The sequence below is a fragment of the Hermetia illucens genome, chromosome 5 (assembly GCF_905115235.1).
Source record: "Hermetia illucens chromosome 5, iHerIll2.2.curated.20191125, whole genome shotgun sequence".
Lineage (NCBI taxonomy): Eukaryota > Metazoa > Arthropoda > Insecta > Diptera > Stratiomyidae > Hermetia > Hermetia illucens.
This window is the reverse complement of record NC_051853.1, coordinates 42,464,837-42,486,152: the sequence shown is the minus strand read 5'-3', so window position 1 is coordinate 42,486,152 and position 21,316 is coordinate 42,464,837. Positions and strand designations below refer to the sequence as shown.

Sequence of the window (21,316 nt, the reverse complement as noted above, 5' to 3'; positions counted from 1 at the left end):
TATTTTATAAACGAGGAAAATTTTGTTTATAGAATTTTATTTATATCTTTTTGAAATCATTATTCAAGAGGGCACAATATTGGAAGGGGATGGAGAAGTTTGAACTCCGGAAACCTTATCTCTGTGCGCATAGATCTGGTATATTTATTGAAAAAAGACCTGTTGCTGGCGTTGATGATTTTCGTTTTTCAGGCAATCTGGAAAGAAACATTGAAAAAGATTCTTACTTTGTGTGAGCATCGCTATTGCGTTACCTAGAATTATTATTTTTTACTGTTGCATGGTAACAAAATGGAGAAAGTGGTCAATTTTGCAATTTCAAATGTACAAACTACTACTTTGGATTTGGAGTTTGAATAAGTTGCAAAGAGGCATAATATCCTATAATGTTGTCAAAAGTATGTGCCAAAACTGCTTGTTAGTAATTGCCAGATTGAACCACTAACCAGATGTCTGCAGTCTTTATAATACCCTAGGCTATCCTCTTTATGTTACTCCTCTTTGGAAGTGGGGATGTGCCAGTCGCCGGAGCAACATTTTTTGTGCAAGCAATTTACGACCACAGCTTCTCTTTGGAATCTGAAGAAGTCCTGCAATTACACATTTCAACATATCGAAAAGCATCGATATTCGAGAATGTAAACTGCAAATGACTATCATTAATGAAAAAGTTAGGTAGGTGGTAGCAGAAACAATATCTGCAATGTATTGTCTTACTTGGGCACTTAGGATGATGAACGAATTAGATATAGTACCAGAAGAACCATAAATTAGTAAGGATGAGAATATGACAAGTCTACCCCCCACCCATAAGTTTCCTATATGAAAAAGCTGCTTTACATTATCGATAGCCTTAAGTTTCAAAAGTGGATCGTTTCTAAGCCAAAATAAGGAATTATTGGGCGATATTGGAAGAAAAAAAGGAGAGCTCCACGAGATTATAAGAAAGTTTCGTTAAGTAAAGAAATCATGCAGAGCGGTAAAGCCAAATTTCGCATCTCAGTCATCGTCCACAACATCGTCCGAAACGACGTTGACACTGATAGCCTTCAGGGCCCTTAGTATTACATATGTAGTTTTGCATTGATATTTGCTTCGCTTACGCCTCACAAGTGGCAGTCCAAAGGATTGAATTCTTCTAGGTTAGAACCTAGCGGCGGATCTGGAGTCCAGTAGTATACTAGATTGTTGCGAAGCAAATTGTCAGTCTTCCTTGCCTTGTGTGGGGCATACATCCGGGAATACATAGTTTCTTCAAGATGCCATATCGTTCATCCGTGTCCAAGATGTAAATGATCCATCCGCGTTAATTGTTCGGCCTTCATCAATGACATGGCAGTATGAAGAAATTATGTATTCCAGAAAGACATAGTGTCTCCTTTCATTGAGGAGGGCCCAACATGCTTGCTGTTTTAATACCCAATTTTTCGACGGCCCCGTATTTAAAAAACCGGCCTAATCTTTACTTCGTTTGGGGTATTGTTTAGTATTATTTTCCCAAATTTCAATATTCCAAGTATATGTTTTGACATTTCATCCATAGGTAACCATGCACGTAAATTTGAACGAGACAGAGGCACCCATATTCGATATTTTTTGAACGATTTGCCTTTTTAAGGTTTTGTGTGAAACAAAACCTTATTAGAATCGAGACGGTGTCTGTCTGTCCGTCTGTCCGTCTGTCTGTCTGTCTGTCTGTCTGTCACACCCGATTTATTCGGAAACGACTTGACCGATTGTCACGAAAATTGGTGAGAGTATGTAATCTGGTGATCCCTTTACATGCAGTAAGTGGCGCCATCTTGTGTTAAGTTTAAGGGGGGGCTCCCCATACATATGAATGGAGGGTGCAAATTTTTTTTTCACAGAATGGAGCCATGTGGGGTATCAAATGAAAGGTCTCAATTAGTACTTTTCGAATCTCGTTCAATATTTGATATTAGATGAAACATAGGGGGGTGAGGGTTCAAAATATGACCCACAAAAAGTGTAACAGGTCTCGTTCTCAGAACCTATCCAACTGAAAAATCTGAAAAAAATCACAGTGGTGCATCTCTACGAAATCTAGGCCTCAAAATATATCCGGTTCCGATATCTGCACAAATAAAGTTAATAATAGTATATTTCCACATTTTAGAAATTTACCCGGAACCCCCTCTTATGTTCATCCCAGAAGTACAAAATACAATACAGTGCAAACAAGTTGCAACTTGTTTGCACTGATGAAGGGAACAAGTGGTTCCCGAAATATCGGTATTTGCAAGAATAAATACCCACACCAACGAAAAAGAAACAACAAGTTTTATTATTTCAAGTAAACAAGTAATTTTAAAAAGTACTAATCGAGGCTTCTCATTTGATACCCCACATGGCTATATTTGGTGAAAAAAATTCGTACCGCCTTCTTCGCATGTGTCGGGATCCCCCTTAAATTCCACTTAGAATACACTGTATGTATGAGCGTTTACAGTTCCCACTTTCCCACCAAATTTGGGTCATCGTTTCCGAAAAAAATTCAGATAGACAGACAGATAGCAAACCGATTTCAACACACAAAAAATGTTGTTTTACTCAAAACATTAAAAAACAAAACAAACGGGAAAAGATACATTCCCATTGCTCTGAAGGATTTCACCAGTTGGGCCAGGCTTTATTCCACGTTGTTCTTTTTGCTTCCTCCACCTTTATCATTTTCGAAAAATATGAAAGCTGTCATCATTTGGTCTTCTTCTGATCAACTTGGATGTGATTTATGTTTATTTAAAATGGTTTTTTTATTTATTTATTATTTATTTATTTTATTTATTTATTTAAAAAGGTTTTTTTATTTAAAAAGGTTTGAGTTCCATTTGGTCAGAATATTCTTGATTGGATATTCCTTCAAACATGGTTAAGAGTTATCGTGTCCAGGCGTCCTTAAGTTCAATACCTTGAATCTCAGGCGACCGAAATGCTGACCGCATTGTCTCATAGTATATTGCTATAGTTTAGGAATGGATTGCTTTAACAGGCTCCAGGGCTAATATTTCAAGTTGGGATGTTGCGCCATCGACTATTATTCTAGTTATGTACATCAAATGAATGTTCTTGCTACTAAGCAAGAATATTAACTTTCGGAAACGAATCTTGGTTTCGACATTAATTGTAAAAAGGATATTGAGGAAATTCACACTTAAATTAAGTGCCAACTCACAGAAACTATTCACTTGGAAAATCCAAAGAGAAGTCAATGAAATGCCTCTATATGACATCGAGACCTCAAAAAACTCTGTGTGTAGATTGGGTTTTCCATTTTTCTCGGTCATAGGCTTGATTCGGGTGGAGTCAAGGGGCTCTCAAATTACCACTCTATATTTTGTAAATCTAGAAATTTCTCTTAAGCTCGTTTCAGCGACATGAAACCACAGCAGTATAAACTAGAATATGGGACACGATACTAGAATGTTTGGTGGAAATCATAATATTAATAAAGTCATGCCAGGTTGAAATTATCATCTTTGAGTAAATTTTTGGTCAGCAATGTAAGTTGGAGTAGAGGTTTCTTGAAATTTGTGCTTTGAGTCTCGCAAATCTTAAGACACTCTTCCCGACCTGAGACCTCATAATTTTTCAATTCTGTTGGAGACTTTTGACCTGGAGAATGAACTTTAACTAACCCTTTCTTGAAATTGTTGGAAGAGTTTTCACACAAATGCATGAATCGGATCTATCATATTCGATGATTGGGTGAGCATTCTTTTAATTATTGTCAGTTCATTAATTTCACTTCTTCAAACGGTATATTTCTAAGTAATTTATCTATAACACCGGAGCTTGAATTGAGGATATTTTTTGTCTGGTGTCACTTTTTACCATTATATAAATGGTTCAAAAATTGAAATATTTGAAAAACAAAAGATAAAAATTTGTTTTGAATTGTTTTTCATTCATAGAGGCAGCTGCACACACCTTCGGCATAATTAGATAGTTGAACACATGCTAGTATTATTATCAAAGTCCCTGCGGCAAACAATGTAAACTCCGAAAAATAGGAAATTTCAAAATCAGATTTCACTACCGTATCTTTTTTTGTAAATATATGTAACATCAATTTTGAAAATACATGATATAACCTTCCTCAAGCTATGAACAACCTTCGTGGCTAATTAATAATTGCAGATGTTGCGCTCTCTATTTGAGGTTTGATTATCAAAATACACACACCACTTACGCATACGCACATTTTAAATAATCCATTAAACGAAATTTCTAAATCATTTATGTACATTTTCAAAAAAACTCTGAACACATATCGTTAGTTGAGTTAACCTTGCCCCCTGCACTACCAATTAAACACCATAATAAGCGTGTCCAATAATTATTGCATTCAGAATAATTTTGTAATAACGGTGGGTGATGATCTTTTCAATTCGTTCAAATGGTTATTAATATTCATTCAAAATTTATACAATTGTATCATATTTTCGAAGGTGCCTCATAATTTCGAAATCACTGGCTTCCCTAGTGCCCTAGGCTCTCATATGAAACACGGGTAGCAACTTTGCAGGTCATCAATTTCCTATGCGAGAGCTTTAATGATTTAATTTTTCTGGGTACTTTCCATTTGAATTGGCTGTTAAAGCAAAAGAAACGCATTTCATGTATTATCCATGCAATTATCTGCGATCCAAAGAAATATTGTTTGAGCAGTTTCAAGTTGTTAACCACTTTTGACTCACAAAATTGATTGTTTGCCAGTTTCTCACGTATAATTTTCAAATAAAGTTAAAAGTAAAAGTGATGAGGCTTTGTTCTCTCCACATATTACAAAATTTTAGAGTGTGATTATGTTAATTTATTAGATGCATCTTTTATATTTATCCACACAATACCATACCTTTTTTCTTTTGATTCTCATGCTGATGTAAACCTATTGAGACGTTAATTAAACTTGGCTTCTGCTTCATTGTAAATTTACAATTTGAGTTCTTTGTCACGAAAACCTGTCTTGAACTTCTTTTAACTTTTTTCTTCCAACTCTCTTTATGACTCCCCAGCGTTTATTCAAGCCTGTGTTTTAAAAGTGATCCCTTTGTTGACGTACAGTGGATGATGAAAGTTGATCTGAATTGAATCTGTTTATGGTTGTACTGAATTGTTTCCAAACAATCAGATTTCCTATATTTAATTCTTTATTGGAAAGTAATTTAATATTTTAACCGGACCTGCCCATGGGAGCATCAAAAGCAGTGCTACGATTGAGTTTAAGGAAGGAAGATATTTCAGTAAAGTTTAGATGAATTTTATGTAATTTTTTCATAGTCTCAGGAGTTATTATATTGACATGGCAGTGAGAAAATAAAGAAAGAAGAAGACTGGAGGCCTCAGACTAAACTCGGGCTAATATTTGTAAATGGGATAGCTAAGCCACCAGGCGAACAGAAAACCATAACTAAAATTAACTTGTGAGTCATCTAACACTCTAGAATAGTAGTAGATAGCACCCGCTAGTTTGAATGTTCACTAGCCGATCAAAACAAGCCAAGAAACTGGAAATTGCACGTAACTATTTTTTTTTTTTGTGTATAGCACGGAAAATTCAAAATGAAACATTCATTTGGTCCCCTATTTAAGTACTAACCAGTCTCAATAACGCTTAACCTTGGTGACCGCTTGGCGGGTTCGGCTAATTACAGTGCGTAATCGATGATTTGGACTTTGCCCACTAAATGAATTTTATTGGGGTGGTGTCGTAGGTTCATTACCTAATGATCAGCTTTTTTAGTTTTTGTTGGAGAGTATGTTACGGAGATGTGGTTTTCTGTGATCTAATTGTTACAGTTGGTATTTTCTCATTTCTCTCAGAGTTCTTAAACTAAACATAATTGCTGACATTAATTGGACTTAGTATGATTTGTTTTCATAGCTAGTTTAAAAGTATGATGTCCATTTGCTTCAAATTTAAAGCTTGTAAAGCACCGATGCTTCCTGAGCCTGTGCTCATGTTAAGCTATACAAACTTCTGTACGATACGTGTTAGGGTTGCTACGTATACGAGTTCGCTTTTGCATTTTTCAAAAGCTTCGCTGCTTTCAGTCATGCAATGGATGTTTTTCTTGTGAATTTTTGATCCACCGCTGAAGTATTGGTTGAGTGGATTTTGGGTAGTTCCTATTTTCGAAGGAGGTAAAAATTTGGCATATCGAAAAATCGGTGAAGCTCATTCCCTATTTTCGATTTTTAAGGTTTTGTGTGAAACAAAACCTTATTAGAATCGAGACGGTGTCTGTCTGTCCGTCTGTCCGTCTGTCTGTCTGTCTGTCTGTCTGTCTGTCTGTCTGTCTGTCTGTCACACCCGATTTATTCGGAAACGATTAGACCGATTATCACGAAAATTGGTGACAGTATGTAATCTGGTGATCCCTTTACATGCAGTAAGTGGCGCCATCTTGTGTTAAGTTTAAGGGGGGGCTCCCCATACATGTGAATGGAGGGTCCAAATTTTTTTTTCACAGAATGTAGCCGTGTAGGGTATCAAATGAAAGGTCTCAATTAGTACTTTTCGAATCTGCTTCAATATTTGATGTTGGGTGAAACATAGGGGAGTGAGGGTTCAAAATATGACCCACAAAAAGTGTAACAGGTCTCGTTCTCAGAACCTATCCAGCCGAAAAATCTGAAAAAAATCACAGTGGTGCATCTCTACGAAATCTAGGCCTCAAAATATATCCGGTTCCGATATCTGCACAAATAAAGTTAATAATAGTATATTTCCACATTTTAGAAATTTACCCGGCACCCCCCTTATGTTCATCCCAGAAGTACAAAATTTGGCGTGCGTGTAATGAAGAACATAATGCACAGTTTGGTCAAGTTTGAAGAAAATGCAACTATTATTAACAAAGTTATAGGGGGTGAAACTTTACAATTTTTTGTGAATTTCGTGCACTCTACAACCTGCATGACGTCATCAGCACATATCAATTCGTCAATACCACAACCAAATGAGTTCTTAACAATTGGGTCGCAGAGAATTATTTTGTTTTAATTTTTTAGTTATTTGTCAGCCAGACATGTGTGTATGTAGGTATATAATATATGCGTGCTAATCAACTTTGCGGGTAGTGCCTAATTCAGATAGATATAAGAAGTAAATCGGAAATATGGGTACGATCAATTTATATACGTGCATATATGTGTATAGTATTCGGTAATAGGCAGTTTGTTTGTTTAGGGTGAGCGTGATATCTATGGCTGTAATATGTACGTATGTCTCGTAGTTTGGAAAAATATGAAGGATTATGTTGGATTTGTAGCTATATACGGACAGAAAAATGTGCGTTGAAGTTTCTCACATAAGATGAACACAAAACCTTTATACCCGAAGTGCGAGCTTCCGGTATTCCGACTTGTTCAATGCTGCGGATGGCTCATACTTTAGCTTTGGGTGGTCTAATGTCATTCTCACTGATTCACTAACTCAGATTCGATTTCTTTATTTTCGGAAGTATATTTGGCCAAAATAATCTTTCGATGTTTTATTTGTCCCTCTATGTTTTCGGTTGTCACGAATACGTTGTCGATGATAATATAAGTAAAAGTCCTCTAGACCAGGTAGCACTTGGTCCATGAATGGTTAGAAACTCTGTGGAGCACCGAAAGTCTTATAACTATGGTCTTCGGAAAGTTTTCTTTACCTTTTGATATTTGGTTGTAAGCGATTAGATAATTGTGTTTTTTATAGTGACTAAGGATTGGACTTCATCGTCAAAAGTCGAAAAGCCTTGATAATCCGCGCCGAAAATCATAATAAGTCATCGCGCGAAAATGTTCTCTTGTTAATTCCATTTTTTATCGATACGCAACTTTCAAGCTCTTTAACTGTGTTGTTGAATCCGAAATGATATCTCAACTGGTGTGCGGCGCGTGTATGCACATAATTATCTAATGATTCACTACATATTCATCCTAAATTTCGTACCTACGGGGGGTTTCCTTAGAATATTGTAAAATATTTCCATGTTTTGTTAACTTTGGGGTAGGAACGGGGTTTTCTTTTAGGCCTAGATGTTGTATGCCATAGGTTACGTCATTACAATTTTTTAATATTATTTTGGTCGGATAGGCTTTGAGATCGAAAACTTTTCCACTTCGTGTCAGAATTTCTCATTTTTTTAACTTATATTAATAGTTGTGTTAGTTGTAAATTTCGAAAAGTATTAGTCAAGCCTTTTCATTTGATACCTCACTTGACCAAGTTCTGGTGCAAGGTTTTCCGCTCCTCCTCTTTTGAATGGGGAGGGAGGGGGGGGAGCCTCAATTAAACTCAATATAATACCGTACTATTCGTTCCATAGGAAACACTTCAAAGACTGTATACTTTGCCATAACTTAAGCTATATCTTCTTGTCACTGTCACGCCTGACAAGAGGGAGGTCAAAAGGGGGAATTTGCCCTGGAGCCGGACGTTCTTAGGAGCCTGGCATAGAAATTTCTATGGCGAAAAGGGGGTATTAGAGGAGCCCTCATAATAATTTTTACCCCTAACTCACACAAATTTCACTCCGGGAATCCCTTAATTTTTACTCTGGGCCTGGATATTGTTTGAATTATCAGCTTATCAGCTTTTCTCATAGTCATCTCATCAGTAGTTCCTTGCATTTCTGCTTCAAGTTGCATTGCTCTCAGCTCTTCTAGGCACCGAATCAACATGCCCGTTATCTGATAAGGAACGCCTTGTTTCTCGGCTAATCAATTGTTTCCTCGTCTCCCTCGGAAGAAGGGAACAACTGGTTCGAGAAAACTGTATACGTGGAAATGCAATAATTTTCAAAATAGATTTTTTTCTATCCATTTAAACTTTGGAATCACAACAAAAGTTTCAAACAGTTTAGAATCTCAAAATCACAGGAAGAAATTTTAAAATATTTAGATCGCATCGCCTTGGTTTTTTTGTAAGTAGGTGGTGCGAAAAATATCAATAAATCTGATTGAAGTCCTAGAGTATAGATTAGTGTAAACGGCGGATTATGGAGACAACCTAGGGTCCTTAAATGCAAGCACTAAAAGCCAGTGACCACACTGAATTTGTTGAAATAGGTCAGCAAAATAATATGCGGTTAGCTGGAAAACTTAAACTAACAACAAGTAGAGCTGTGACAATCACAAAAGAAAGTAACTAGATGGATGGAATCTAAAGGTGGATAATGTCAGAAAACAATAGATGCACCTACTGCCAATACTAAAAAAATAAAAGCTAGAAAACACACAGACAATTCTTTCGAGGCAAATTTTTCCAGGATCAAATAGGTTGGCAAGTAGCGTATCAGACTCCAGAGAGTGTTGTTTTTTTATTATTATTATGTTTTATTCGAGGAGTAAAAAGTCCCATATCTATCGTCTAACCAAATCCACTAGACATATCTTGACAATTGCTAAGTCTCCCAATCAAAGGAAGCCTACATAACAACGAAATCTATGAGCGATACCATGATCGTCAGGTTACGGATAAAATCCGGCTCAATAGGTTATAGTGGGCGGGGCACTTAATCCGTATGGATGAGGATGATCCCACCCGAAAAGTCTATAAGGGCAATATCTATGGTAGAAAAAGAAGACGAGGCACATCCTGCCTGAGATAGAATGATGGCGTAGTTCAGGACGCTAGACAGCTTTTAGGGATATCGAATTGGTGACCTCTGCGCAAAACCGGGATGTCTGGAGTTCCTTGTTAAGACAGACATAGACCGGATATCGGTCGTTGATGATAATGGTGATCAAATCCCTTTGCTTGGAAACAATGACTTAAAAAAATGCACTTCGACATAGTGAAAACATTAGAGGGTTTTGTCCCCGAAGCTGGAAATCTGAGACCACAATAGCCGATCAAAATTACAAATTTTTTTTTTGGTAACCCCCCATTGGCTTTCATGTTCTGTCTGATTCTATAATATAAGCATATGAACACGTAAAATCGATTATTAGTTCTACTATTTCGTCCCATATTATGGAATGAATTTCCCACTATTACACTTGGCGAAAGTCACCAGATATTAGTAAGTGGAAAAGCGATTGAAAATCATAAATTATTCCAGCTTTTGTGTCTATGTCACGAACAGAAAATGAACTTCATCGTTTACTGTTCCACTCTACTATGGAAAGTCAGATTATAGATATGTACTCATTGCCTTGGTAGAGTACAGGTAAATATTGATATGCTAGTGCTGGAAGAAAACAACAGGAAAATTAAGGTGTGACTCGACGGCGTGTGTTGCGTAATGTACTCGCACTAACCCCTTTAACGTAGAAGCAATGGAAGCTCCCTAGGTAATGTCGTGTTTTTAACGCACGAGATCGTATAATGTTACCTTTTCATGTTAAATTGTACACATAAAGTATTAATTTCATTACCCATTGTATTGTTTACTGATCGGAGGTATCTTTTATATATTCTGCTAACTTTACCTTACTATTTTACACGACATACATATATTCCTGCTATCTTAATCACGCTCAAGATGTACTTGACTTTGTTTGAATAAATTATGCTTTATTAGTCATATGAAGGCAATATTTATCTAATTTACTTTTCTTTTTGATTCCAGACTTCGTCTACCACGAAAACAACTACTATGACAACACCTGCCAAATTATATGGCAAGGATTTAAGTGAATATGACGAGATTGACGTTGATGCTCTATTAGCTCAATTATCACCAGAGGAAATAAATATATTAGCAAAAGAAGTAGATCCTGATGTAAGTATTACTGTTGAGTTTTTTGTAAATTTCTCTATAGACGAAATAATGGAATGAATACAGAATAAATAAGTATTCGGTAGTATAGTATAAAAGTGAAAGTCCTGGTGGTTTAACGTGAGTACCTGCCGTGAAGGCATAATCCCACGGTCCTCTTCGGACACGGATTGATTTTGGGACCACAATCAGAGCCCCGCCATACAAGCACAGCGGTGCTGGTTTATACTGAGTGCAGGCTCAGCATTCATACCAGTGGATGCGAGGCCTATCTAACACCTCTGCCGCAACTAAGGAGTACGGCACTCGAGTTGTACAGCGCAACTCCGCGCTCGAGCTCCGAGGAGTTCTTCCCGCAATGTAGGGATAACCACAACCACCATGAAACTCCCACTAGGGGGCCAACCGCAAATAACCGGGCCGAGAGCATATGCTCTCAGAGGGCCATCCCGGTTCACATGGTACCAGATAACCTCCGGTGAGGCTTCGTGGCAGAGCCACTTCAGATGAGTTCCTTGCAGACTCGGGTCTGATCGCCCTCCTCGAGTAGGTAATATAGTATAGTAGAAAAGTATAGGAAAACGATTAGGGACAAAAACAAGATCAGCGGGGCCCTTCTCATTTGAAATGTATGACTGCCAATGTATGCCAAGTCCGAACAGGGGCTAAACTAGGCAAGGACCTTATCATGAACCCTATATGGAAATAAATAAAAATAAATGAGAAGCAGACTAAATATTTTGAAAAGGGCAAACCTTAATTAATGAATAAAGGCGACAAGAGTCGCTGTTTTTGTTATTCTTGTCCTACGCATCCTAGGTTCCATACATCCTAAGTTCCATACAGACAATTTTCTAAAATATCGCACATAAACGAGAGCTATTCAAAAAGTAATGATGGCGGTGCCCATCAGAACTAAAAAAAAAAAACACCTTTAAGAGTTACGTAGCAAAATTATATAAGAAAGTCATTTCTGTGAGGTATATTTACTAGCAGTCTCGAAAATGGAGAAAACAGTCCATCCGCTTGGAGACAAAATTCACCGCTCTTTTTCTAAACAGTGCGTACGAGACTTTTGGCTGAAGTCGCCGAGATCTTACGTGACAGCGTTCAAAAATTATTGCCAACAAAAAAAAATCCCAGTGTGTTTTTTTACCCTTACGGGCCAGGGTACGTCCTTTTAATGAGGCGACTATCTAAACCGGGCAGTTAGCCTCGTACGCTTCAATAATGGCTCTGGTGAAGTCTGTCACCACTCTTTCCTGGTGTTAATTACGAATGGTATTTCCTGGTGCATTTTCTACATTTTTGTTTCTAACTTGTTACTGAGGATAATTTCAAGAGGGTACTCATCTCTCCGGTTGGTATCTCATGCGCCTTGGCATTGCTTCTTTTGCAGCACGTCATCAGTCTAACGACTCGTTCCAGTGGGGTCAGGTGTGGATCCTTGGGAAGTAGTCAGATGTGACAACTGAATTTAGGAATGGTGCGGCTTCCTGATTTTTCAAAAGAGTGCTCCCAAATTGTATTTCTTTGTTGCAGGCCACAGATCTGCTTCACTACCCCCCACCTGAGTAAGCCGTTGCAATTACAATAGATGCAGCCTTTTCATGGCGTGTGTTTACCTGGGCTCATACTCATTGCTAGCCATTGGGTTCATTTAATTATTGAAGCTCTTTTTCAATGTTAGAGTATCGTCCTCGTTTGCTGATATGACACTTGTCTGTGACCTATCGCCTTGAGCCTTAGGAGCGGAGATTACTCAGCTTCTCCTCGTCAATAAGTAGCAGGTATATTTCCTTAATCGTTTTTTGACCTCCTCAATCTTCATGATTCAGCTTTGGGTCGATTTTCACTTGGATCCTCCTCCATATGCATGGGTATCTGGATATTACGAAATCTGTAGTTAATACATAGTTCTTTTTTGTTGCTTCCCGAGATTGGCAGTCCACCTTAATAATGATTAATTTTCCTTTGCTTTCCGCTTTGCTTCTGAACACTCTGCACAGCCGTGTGTGGAGTAATCATGAATTTTAGAAACTTTTCAACCGTCCATCCCTTATTTCAAATAACGTAGATATCATTTGGCTCTTTCGCCACTGAGACCTTTTTCGTTCTGATGTCTGATATCTCAACCTCAGATGTATTCTTGCTGTTTCGTAGTTTTCACAAGGTAGTTGCCACCCGTTCCCCACGAACAACCACTTTCTGTTCCTTGGTAGGATATGCAACGGCGGTCCTTCCGATAGTACGATAGTACTGTAGATAGATGTAACACGCAAAGTTCTCCGTACCACCGCTTTCACAAGGCGCTTCCAATACACTTTTCTAAAAGCCTCTCCCCCTTAGAACAGAACAGTGTGCATCGCGCTCATGGTCAAGGCATTTCCAGCTAGAAGCAGGACACATTTGCTATTAGCCGACTTAAATCTTCGCCGCAGTTTTGTCCGCGGCTGTTTTGATTTTTGAGAAAGGCTCATCTTCGAGTCGGCATGTCCGCCCATCTTAAGGAACCGAAGGTATTCCTAATATATGGCGTTATGGGGAATACTACCTCTTCGACCTCCATGCCAGTATCTACTGTGGATCCGTTTACACTCAAACCGAATTGCCTTTGGGAACATTCCCTGGCAGCACGTACCACTCCAGCAAGTTTACTCCTGAGAAGCTTTTTGAACACGTTCCCAACTGTTTCAATGGATGGTCGCTATGCGAATAACAGCTCAGACTCTTCTCCTAGCAAGCGTGCTAATGATGGAACCCTAATTTGTGTACCTCGGCTGGGGTGCTTTCGCCCTCTTCAGGGCCACGAATATTCGCATGTTCCTTGGCTAGGTCCTGTCAGCAGCGAGATTTGTCTTTATTTATCGCGCTACAGAGTCTCCTTTTAGTTAAACTGTACTCTGCCATACTGGTGCATACTTTCCAGTTATTTGAACAGTGTGCAAAACTGCTGAGCTTGAAGTATTCCTCCATAGCTCCACAAGCATATAGAGGGCTTGTCACGCTGGGCTGCTCTCCAAGATATGAAAGTTGCCCAGGCTGTCGTTATCAGGTTTGTAACTGAATTTATAACGACATCAGTTGAAGTCTCTCCACTTTCCGAAATATTATCCAGCATGGCTCTGTCTGTCCCAAAAGCTTTCCCCACTTCCCATGCGAGGAGAGAGCTACGGGTAGGTATACGTGGAGGAGTAACGTAGAACATTCTCGCAATTTTAATTGTTGCCTGCCGATAAATCTTCCAGAACACATCCTTCAACCGATCCAAATGCCTCATTTCCATCCTAGACGCCGGAGCATTGGCATATATCAAATATTTAAGACTACCAGCCCCGCCCTCAACGCCATCCCTAGGATTCATTTCCCTATAGTCTAGATGAGGCATGCATTAAAATCTGCCATAGCTAAGATCCGTCCATCCCTTCGGCCATGAAGCAGGGTTTTTGTTTCAGTATTGTTCTCTGATTAGTGTTAGGTCAGCTTTTACCCCCGCTGTCAACTGCGCTAGCGATTTGTGAGTGGTTGCATTCCGGTGCGTGTTGATTTGAAAGATGCATATCATAACGCACTAGTTTCTTAAAAAACTCTCATTTTCAGAGCAAGTCTTTGTTTGTGCTTACCTGCCTCATTTATCTGCTGTCTTTCTTCCAGATCCCCGACAGGTTGTAGATGGGTGCTCATAGCCCAAACACCTGTAACATTTTATGGAGGCTGCCAATATTCATATCCATTGTTCGGCAGCTTTCATAATAGCGAGTTTCTGCTCTCGTGATGGCTATCCGTATATTGATTGTCTTTTGAGATCCACACTCCTGTCGGATTTTCAAAGAGCACATAGGCTTTAAACTAGTCCTTGATCGCCTCACAGAACATAGATTTTGTCGGTTGTTATCGCATCTAAGAGGATTTTGGAAGCATTCTCCTTGCGACTGGAAGACATTTCCGTTCCACTCTCTTCGAATTTCACAAAGGTTTTTTCCTTCGTCGATCTGGTGATCTAGTCCTTCGATTCTTTCGCTCTTCTTTTATTGCTCTGCCATTCGTATCCGCCTTTAATTTGGTTTTTTGTCGGCACGGAGCCTGCTTCTTCCAATTCTTCTTCGACTTTTTTTGTACTGTAGATGCTATTTGGATGATGTCTTCTTTAGGGGCGTCTTCATACTTTTGCTTTTTCCCAGTTCGCTCTGCAACGGACTATATGCGGTTCTTTGGGCCGTTGGTGTTTCTCTGAAATAAAGTGGCAGACTATATGCACTTCAAAATAGCAGCGTATTTCCAAATAAACCATTCCTATTCAGCTTTGGAAAAGGGAGTTGATTTAAATCCAAAGTTATCTGCCCCGTTTCAAATCTCTCTTTCAGTTTTTTTTTTGGAAAAGAAACACTGTAGTATTGGAGTTGTCGGCTCCAAGCCGAAAGTCGCATCACTTTCCAAACCTTTCTTTTACCTTGATGTGTGCACTCTGGAATTTCGCCGGGTGTTTAAGCCATTTATACTTTCTTTCCTGGGTGCTCCAATGTGCGACACATAATCATCACGGGCTCAAACGCAGCCAGCTCTTTCTCCTCTTGGAGTTGCTCCTTAGTTTTTCTTGTCTTCAGAAAATTTATACCATCGCATTATGTGCAAAGAATCGAACCGGAATAGTCAGACAGGTATGTGCGAAGAGAAGGTTCCCTGAGGCCTAACCTTCGCTTAGCTGATCCCGGAACTCACAAACGGATCAGCGTTCGCTCCGGGAAAAACAGTCTCTTAATACCGGTCCAATGCACACTATTCGAACAGGATCTGAAGAAACTGGTTCTTGGTATAAACCATGATTACCCCTTGGACATAGCCAGGTTTACGTCGGCTTCGGTAGAGAAGTGTCGGTGGTTCTGGGGATTCCTGGTTTGCCCCGACATATTCTGGTCACCCGCGGTTCACTCGTCATGAATCCCTGAGGGTTAGTACTTATCGAAACCAGGTGTGCGGTCAGCTACGGTAAGACAATAAAGTAAGGTCATGCATATGCAAATTAATATGCTCCTTATAGTCCCACCCCCCTGAGAGGTAAAAATGCAACGAAGGCAGCCAAAAAAATTGTGAAGTTTATGGGTCCGATACTGTAACGATTCGCACAGCACAGCGTTGGTTCGATCGATTTCGTTCTGGTGTAGTGGATGTCGAAGATATGCCCCGTATTGGTAGGCCAATCGTCGTAGAAACCGATAAAATCGTTGAAATCATCCAAGTAGACAGGCATGTGAGCATTCGCTCGATTGGCCAGGAACTGGGAAAGGACCATAAAACCGATTGGAACCATTTGCAGAAGATTGGATTCCAAAAAAAGCTGGATGTTTGCCACACGAGTTGATGGAAAAAAATCTCTTGGACCGAATGAACGCCTGCGATGCACTGCTGAAATGGAACGAATTCGACCCGTTTTTGAAGCGGATGGTGACTGGTGATGAAAAGTGGATCACGTACGAAAATCTCAAGCGAGAAAGCTCGTGGTCGAAGCGCGGCGAGCTGGCCCAAACCATCGCCAAGCTCGGATTGAGGGCCAGGAAGGTTTTGCTGTGTGTTTGGTGGGATTGGAAGGGAGTCATCCACTATGAGCTGCTCAACTATGGTCAGACCTTCAATTCAGTCCTCTGCTGTGAGCAACTCGACCGTTTGAAGCAGGCGATTGACCAGAAGCGGCCAGGATTGGTCAACAGGAATGGTGTTCTGTTCCACCAGGACAACGCTCGGCCTCACACATCTTTAATGACCCGCCAGAAGCTACGAGAGCTCGAATGGGATGTCCTATTGCACCCACCATATAGTTCGGACCTGGCACCAAGTGATTACCATCTCTTCCGGTCCATGCAAAACGCTCTTGGTGCTCCTAAGTTGGCCTCAAAAGAGGCTTGCGAAAACTGGCTGTCTGAGTTTTTCGCAAATAAGGAGGGGGCTTTATAGGGGGGGGACAATGGAGTTGCCTTCTAAAAGTTCGCGAACAAAACGGCGCATATTTGACTTAAATCGGATAATTCTAAGTATGTTAAATAAAGCATTAAAATTCGATCACAAATGCGACATTACTGTTACCCCAACCCAATATATTTAAAGTTCATAGTTAGCAGAATTTGGGTTCATATCAGAGTTGACCATGATTAGAAGTCATGAAGTTACTTTTTATAGCATAAATCAAAATAGCTTCCGGACGGGATATTTGTTCTTATCTTATTTAAAAATTTTATAATTCAAATACTTAATTCGAATCTTTTGGCTATTCCAGGACCAATTTCTACCTCCTGATCAACGGCACTCCTATCAATGTGATAAACAGCCTACAGGACCGTTGAATCGAAAGAAATTAATTGAACATATAAACAAACAAGCAATAGAGGAGCCGGATCAACCTGAATTCGAGCCGTACGTCAAGGGTACAATCAGAGGCAAAAAATGGGTACCGCCACCAAAAGAGGAGAAGGAGAAGGAAGTCGAAGAACAAATCGCAATCGATTTGGGCGAGGAATATGAACAAGCCTTGACTGATGCTTCGCAGGAAGAAATTATTGATTTAGCTGGTTAGTATCGGGCAGTTTCCTATCTTTTCGCTGTCAGCGATTTTGAAAATTTTTCATTTTATTTACTCGACAGCTATTCTTGGTTTCCACTCAATGATGAATCAAGATCAGTATCATGCCTCCTTGTTGAACAAAGGCCAACCCGTCGGGCTTGGCTGGGACGGAATCACAAAATCATCAACACAAAAAATATACCCTGTTGACCCCCCGAACAACACAGACGTTGAAGCTTCAATTAAGAGAATTAAGGAAGATGACGCCAAGTTAATTGAATTGAACTTGAATAATATTAAGGTGAGTACAATATTTGAATATTTCGAAGTCCTCAATAAATTTTAATCCAAAATTTGTGGACAAATTTATCTATCCAACAAAAATTAATAATCATGGCCAAAGTCTATAGAGCAGTTTGTCCATGATCCATCGCTTCTGAAATTTTCAATTAAAACTTGATGGACATTCTACGCAAATCTCAAAAAGTTATCTACACAAAACAATAATTTCCGGTCCTTGCAAACATCAAAGAACTGTAAAAGATGTTTAGACATTTTCAAGTAAACTATTTAATTTTTTAAAAATGTTCTTCTTTTCACAGAATATTGCGGATAAACAATTTGAACAATTATTTGAATCACTGCCCGGAAATGAACATTTGGAAGTTCTATCACTCACAAATGTTGGCCTAACAGATAAAATGGCTCTCTTGTTGGCAGAAGCAATCGAAAAAAGCAAAACATTGAGAGTATTAAACGTTGAAACAAATTTCATTAGTCCACCTCTAATTGTTCGATTGGTGAAAGCATTATTGAAAGCTCGAACAATTGAGGAATTCAGAGCGTCGAATCAGGTAAATATTTTGATAGTTTTATTGCATAGGTCAATATTCAACCCTCCTTTTATAAGACTATAAATGTTTTTCTAATTATTAATTAAGATTTTTTACCAAATATACATCTGCTTTTAGTAGTAGCACGCGTATATGTCAGTTCCTTGCCAAATTTAAAGGAACATTTCAAAGTGTCCGGTCCACTTGTCCATGTCGCAGCTGCCCCTCAATGCCATTCATTCGAAATATTTATTGACACCGTAGCTCTCATACCTTGTAATAAAATATGGAAAAGACATTGTATGCATTTATTTTGAGCATTCATTCAATTCAAGAAAGTATAAATCGAGCATCTTAAATTTCGTCTGTCGCTGCATAAATAACGAATATTTGGCATTCAGTCAACAATTTGTCTTGACGCTTGGAAATGCTAAGGAAAATATTTGTGAAAATAATCGAATATATCCAATCCCTTTCGATATCATCTTCGCACAATCTGATAGAATGAATTCATTCGTATCTTAGAATTCCTTATTAGTTACTTTCATTGGAAATAAGGCCACCATCCTGCGTATATCGTATTTATCATTTCAAACCTGCGGCTCTTGGTTTGCTTCAACTTTCTAGTGAAAGAATCGTTCACTGCTTTATGATCACACCGTTTGCATTTAAATGTAATGAAACTTTTAAGTGAGTTCTTCGATGGCTAGCAGTCTTTCGAAACAGATAAACGAAATATTAGCGCATTACCAAGTCCACTCATTCAACTCCGTAAGGTAGAAAGTTTCATGCAATTTATTGAACGAACTAAACTACGTGTGTTCAATGAGGTCAAAGGCAAAGTACGGTAAGGGTGCTGGAGGTGTGTGGCATTCGTCGAATAAATGGTTTCATGTCAGTTTTGACATAGCGATTCATGTGTGCCATGCACGACGCTTTGGTCACTACTTACTTCTTACAGGAAACTGTTCTTTTAAAAACGCGTGGAAAAATTGTCAATGCAGAATATCTAATTTAGATTCAAATAGTTTGATGGATTACTGTACCATAATGATCAGTGTTGTATATTGAAAGGCTGAAAACTACATGGTCTGTTACTAACTGTCCTAGAAAGAAAGGTTTATCACAGAAATATGTCCAGGCTACTGGTAGTACTTAATCATTTTGATATCGTAATTCATAACAAAAGTCTCGAAATCAACTCTTACGAATTTTCTCAAGGACCTCAAATACAGACTTTGATAAAATTAAATAAAAACAGGTTGGTAACATAGAGAGGCCCCTAATAACCCTGAACCCCGATTTTCTCTATACCGTCCTATTCATCTATGAATACTTCGCGAAGTTCTGTAAAGGATGTCGATCGTTCATTGGATACAGAACTTTTGGTGATAAAGGGCAGACCACGATAGAGTGCGAAACGGCCTCAAATTCATCATGAATATCTGGCGGTCAAATCATACAATATTTGGAATAGCTACGGTATGGGGTGTGTAAGTATGCAGCTACTCCAATTTGGAAAAGGTACTGGCGAACAAAAATGACATACCTTAGTACCGAAAAATGGTTCTGTTTCATTTGTGGGACTGACATGCACAGCGTCATAATATGCCTCAACACTTTATTGTTGATTATTTCCATATTATTCATCATCATCATCATCAGCGACGCAACAACCGGTATCCGGTCTAGGCATGCCTTAATAAGCAACTCCAGACAGACAATTTTGCGCCGAGGTCCACCAATTCGATATCCCTAAAAGCTGTCTGGCGTCCTGACCTACGCTGTCGCTCCATCTTAGGCAGGGTCCGCCTCGTCTTTTTTTCTATCATAGATATTGTCCTTATAGACTTTCCGGGCTGGATCACCCTCGTCCATACGGATTAAGTGACCCGCCCATCGTAACCTATTGAGCCGGATTTTATCCACAACCTGACGGTCATGGCATCGCTCATAGATTTCATCGTTATGTAGACTACGGAATCATCCATCCTCATGTACGGGGTCAAAAATTCTTCGGAGGATTCTTCTCTCGAACGCGGCCAACAGTTCGCAGTTTTTCTTTGCTAAAAACCCAAATCTCCGAGGAATACATAAGGACTGGCAAGATGGTGAGACGTTTCGAACGAAACAGTTTTTGTAAACTGAAATAGACTCTGTTGGCAGCCAACAACCGTGCGCGGATTTCATCGTCATAGCTGTTATCGATTGTGATTTTCGACCCTAGATAGGAGAAATTTTCAACGGTCTCAAAGTTGTAGTTTCCTATCTTCATTGAGTTCGTTTGACCAGTGCGATTCGATGTTGTTCGTTCTTTTGGTTTTGGCGCCGACGTTGCCACCATGTACTTCATCTTGCCTTCATTAATGTGCAGCCCAAGATCACGCGCCGCTTGCTCGATCTGGATGAAGGTAGATTGTGCATCTCGGGTTGTTCTTTCCATGATGTCGATATCGTCAGTATAGGCCAGTAGTTGGGCGAACTTAGAGAGGATGGTACCTCCTGCATTTACCTCAGCATCACGGATCACTTTCTCGAGGGCCAAGTTATAGAGGACGCATGATAGGGCGTCCCCTTGTCGTAGACCGTTATTGATGTCGAATGGTCTTGAGAGTGATCCTGATGCTTTTATCTGGCCTCGCACATTGGTCAGGGTCAGCCTAGTGAGTCTTGTCAATTTTGTCGGGATACCGAATTCTCTCATGGTCGTGTACAGTTTTACTCTGGCTATGCTATCATAGCCGGCTTTAAAGTCAATGAAGAGATGGTGCAACTGATGTCCATATTCCAACAGTTGTTTCATCGCTTACCGCAGAGAGAAAATCTGATCTGTTGCTGATTTACCTTGAGTGAGGTCTCTTTGGTATGGACCAATGATGTTCTGGACGTATGGGGCTATTCGGCCTAACAAGATAGCGGAGAATATCTTATAGATGGTATTCGGCAAGGTGATACCTCTATAATTGCTGCACTGTGTGATATCCCCCTTTTCATGTATGAGACAGATAATGCTTCGTTGCCAGTCGTCAGGAATTGATTCGCTGTCCCATACTTTGAGCGTAAATTGATGAACCACTTGATGTAATTGGTTGCCTCCACATTTAACCAATTCGGCTGTAATTCCATCGGCTTTTGGCGACTGATGATTTTTAAGCCGATGAATTGCGCGGACTGTTTCTTCTACATTTGGTGGTGGC

The 21,316-nt window shown here is 39.4% G+C and overlaps 1 protein-coding gene across 9 annotated transcripts in view; it reads left to right on the top strand.

The window, feature by feature from the left end:
• LOC119657652 (tropomodulin) overlaps positions 1-21,316 on the top strand; it is a 210,090-nt gene that overhangs the window by 152,758 nt on the left and 36,016 nt on the right. For all 9 annotated transcript variants that reach the window (XR_005250155.1, XM_038064674.1, XM_038064665.1 and 6 more), the window contains 4 exons: positions 10,584-10,736; positions 17,002-17,293; positions 17,367-17,587; positions 17,889-18,140. Coding sequence is in view for 8 of the 9 variants with exons in the window: in XM_038064674.1 (XP_037920602.1) it covers positions 10,584-10,736; positions 17,002-17,293; positions 17,367-17,587; positions 17,889-18,140 (918 nt within the window). In the remaining variant the exon portion in view is untranslated. The remainder of the gene's footprint in view (positions 1-10,583; positions 10,737-17,001; positions 17,294-17,366; positions 17,588-17,888; positions 18,141-21,316) is intronic.